General features: G+C 42.9%; 1 protein-coding gene across 1 annotated transcript in view; it reads right to left on the reverse strand.

Annotated features, from left to right (window-relative positions):
* Window positions 1-1,284: 1,284 nt before the first annotated feature.
* LOC125487920 (deleted in malignant brain tumors 1 protein-like) overlaps window positions 1,285-3,759 on the reverse strand; it is a 15,282-nt gene continuing 12,807 nt past the window's right edge. The window contains exon 5 of the mRNA XM_048620561.1: window positions 1,285-1,631. Within this exon, the coding sequence (XP_048476518.1) occupies window positions 1,285-1,631 (347 nt within the window). The remainder of the gene's footprint in view (window positions 1,632-3,759) is intronic.

Raw genomic sequence — 3,759 nt, forward strand, 5'->3', positions numbered from 1 at the left:
CTGTACAAAACTCTGGTGCGGCCGCACTTGGAGTATTGCGTACAGTTCTGGTCACCGCATTATAGGAAGGATGTGGAAGCATTGGAAAGGGTGCAGAGGAGATTTGCCAGGATGTTGCCTGGTATGGAGGGAAGGTCTTATGAGGAAAGGCTGAGGGACTTGATGCTGTTTTTGTTAGACAGAAGAAGGTTAAGAGGTGACTTAATAGAGACATACAAGATGATCAGAGGATTAGATAGGGTGGACAGTGGGAGCCTTTTTCCTCGGATGGTGGTGGCTAGCACGAGGGGACATAGCTTTAAATTGAGGGGTGATGGATATAGGACAGATGTCAGAGGTAGGTTCTTTACTCAGAGAGTAGTAAGGGCGTGGAAAGCCCTGCCTGCAAAAGTAGTAGACTCGCCAACTTTAAGGGCATTTAAATGGCCATTGGATAAACATATGGATGATAATGGAATAGTTTAGGTTAGATGGGCTTCAGATTGGTTTCACAGGTCGACGCAACATCGAGGACCGAAGGGCCTGTACTGCACTGTATTGTTCTATGTTCTATGTTCTATATGAGTTTACAAGAAAATAGGCTATGCGTTTTATTCTGATCGCCCTGTTCACAATTCACATCTTACTTGGGTACGGAAACATTCCCCATTACCACTTAACAGTATCTCCAGCATTTTCTGCATTTATAACGTGTAATGTTAACTCTGTTTCTGTCTCTCTCGCTCCACAGATGCTACCAGTCTTCCTACGTTTCTCCAGTACTTTCAGTTTTTGTTTCAGACCTCCAGTGCCCTGCAGTTCTTTCCTTTATTCTGTCTTTGAATCTTCAAATACCTCAGCACCTCGGTGTCTCTTTAACAATGCTCTTTGCATTAACTTCCTGCTTCATCTGGACTTTGTTTCACTGATCCAGTTGCCAAAATAGCACACTTCTTTGATATGTATGTTTTTTTCCCTATTTGAGTATCCATTCTGCTAGCCAATATATATCCTGATGCACTTACTTGACATTATCCTCACTGGCTACTAATCGTCAGACTCTGAGATTGTCAGCAACTTTTGGAATTTCGATATCCAATTCAGATTATGGGAAATGCGATGTTTGAAAACAATTGAATATTATCCAGAACTTGCTATATGTGGACATGGACTGCTTCAGTCTCTGAGAAGGATTCGGTAAAATGACTTTGTGTTCCTTAAAACACATTGCAGCAAAAACGGTTAACATGCCATTGTTCTTAATGACAATCTGTCACATCACCTCAATGAGACGCCTTACGAAATTCACAAGTAAGGAAATGGAAAAGAAACTTTACCTGAACAAGTAACAGACGCTGCCTCGTTAGGTTGGCAGTTGTGCTTGCCCAATGAGTTCGACTGGCACTGGTACAAATTCCACTCAGTGCCTTTACAACCAACATCATCCAACCAGAAGGAAGCCTGTGCTGGCCCAAAGTGAGCTTTGCCTGGAGCCGATCGGGCAGGTCCACATCCAGTTTGCTTACAAACGACATTCGCATCAAGGATGTCCCAACTATCATCACAGATGGCTCCCCAGGTGTTGTTGTAATTCATCTCAACTCTCCCTGAACAGTGGCTATCTCCATTCCTCAATCGCACTGCAAGTGGATCTGAATGTAAGGAGCAGATACAACGTAAACAATTATCCTCCAGTGAATTATTTATTTAAGGGCAACATGATGTCAAGTCCATTGATTGATCCTCTGTTTCAAGACATTCATCAAAGTCAAAAAAAAATGGATTTACTCCTTCAAATAAACATTTCAATCATAGGAAGCCATCTTATTCACAACTACAGGCCTGCTCTCCTTGAAACAATAGGAAAGTACAACAGAGGAACAGGCTCATCAGCCCACCATATCTCTGCTGACCATGATGCCATTCTACACTCATCCCATCTTCCTGCACACCATCTGTATCCAGCTATTGCTGGCCTATTGATGTGTCTGTCTAAAAGCTTCTTAAACTTTGTGGTAATATGACTGGCGTTGTCTTCCATAGAGCAGAGGAGTTTTGGGCAGAGGGGACATGATTGAGATGTATAAAATGATGAGGGGCTATAGATAGGGTGGAGAGGAAAGAACGGATAGCAAAAGTTTCTATAAATATATAAAATGAAAAAGAGTGGCTAAAGTAAACGTTGGTCCTTTAGAGGATGAGAAGGGGAATTTAGTTATGGGATATGATGAAATGGCCGAGGCATTGAACAGGTATTTTGTATCGGTCTTCACAGTGGAGGACACTAATAACATGCCAGTAATTGATAAAGAGACGAAGGTAGGTGAGGACCTGGAAACAATCATTATTACGGAAGAGGTAGTGTTGGGCAAGCTAATGGAGCTAAGGATTGATAAGTCTCCTGGCCCTGATGGAATGCATCCCAGGGTACTAAAAGAGATGGAGGGAGACATAGCAGGTGCACTGGCGGTAATTTTCCAAAATTCGCTGGACTCTGGGGCAGTCCCAGCAGATTGGAAAACAGCAAATGTGACGCCACTGTTTAAAAAAGGAAGTAGACAAAAGATGGGGAATTATAGACTGGTTAGCTTAACCTCTGTAGTGGGGAAGACGCTTGAGTCTATTATCAAGGAAGAAATAGCAAGGCATCTTGATAGAAATTGTCCCGTTGGGCAGACGCAGCATGGGATCATGAAGGGCAGGTCATGCTTGACAAACCTTTTGGAATTCTATGAAGACATTACGAGCAAGGTGGACAATGGGGACTCAGTGGATGTGGTGTACCTAGATTTCCAAAAGGCCTTCGACAAGGTGCCGCACAATAGGCTACTGCATAAGATAAGGATGCATGGCGTAAAGTATTAGCATGGATAGAGGATTCGTTGACTAACAAGAAGCAAAGAGTGGGGATAAATGAGTGCTAATCTAGCTGGCAGTCAATGACTAGTGGTGTGCCTCAGGGATCGGTGTTGGGACCGCAATTATTTACAATTTATATAGATGATTGGAGTTGGGGACCACGTGTATGGTGTCAAAGTTTGCAGATGACACTAAGATGAGTGGCAGAGCAAAGTGTGCAGAGGACTGTGAAACTTTGCAGAGGAACATAGATACATTGAGTGAGTGGGCAAAGGTCTGGCAGATGGAATACAATGTAAATAAATGTGAAGTCATACATTTTGGTAGGAGTAATAGTAAAAAGGATTATTACTTAAATGGTAAAAAGTTGCAGCATGCTGCTATGCAGAGGGACCTGGGTGTCCTTGTGCATGAATCACAGAAGGTAGGTCTGCAGGTACAACAAGTAATTAGGAAGGCAAATGGAATTTTGTCCTTCATTGCTAAAGGGATTGAAATTAAAAGCAGAGAGGTTATGTTGCAGCTGTACAAGGTGCTGGTGAGGCCACACCTGGAGTACTGTGTGCAGTTTTGGTCTCCTTACTTGAGAAAGGATGTATTGGCACTGGAGGGGGTGCAAAGGAGGTTCACTAGGTTGATTCCGGAGTTGAGGGGGTTGGCTTATGAGGAGAGACTGAGTAGATTGGGATTATATTCATTGGAATTCAGAAGATTGATGGGGGATCTTATAGAATCATATAAAATTATGAAGGGAATAGATAAGATAGAAGTAGAGAGGATGCTTCCACTGGCAGGTGAAGCTAGGACAAGAGGGCATAGCCTCAAGATTAGAGGGAGCAGATTTAGGACTGAATTGAGAAGGAATTTCTTCACCCAGAGGGTTGTTAATCTATGGAATTCCTTGCCCAGTGAAGTAGTTGA

This window comes from Rhincodon typus, chromosome 47 (assembly GCF_021869965.1).
Source record: "Rhincodon typus isolate 14 chromosome 47, sRhiTyp1.1, whole genome shotgun sequence".
Lineage (NCBI taxonomy): Eukaryota > Metazoa > Chordata > Chondrichthyes > Orectolobiformes > Rhincodontidae > Rhincodon > Rhincodon typus.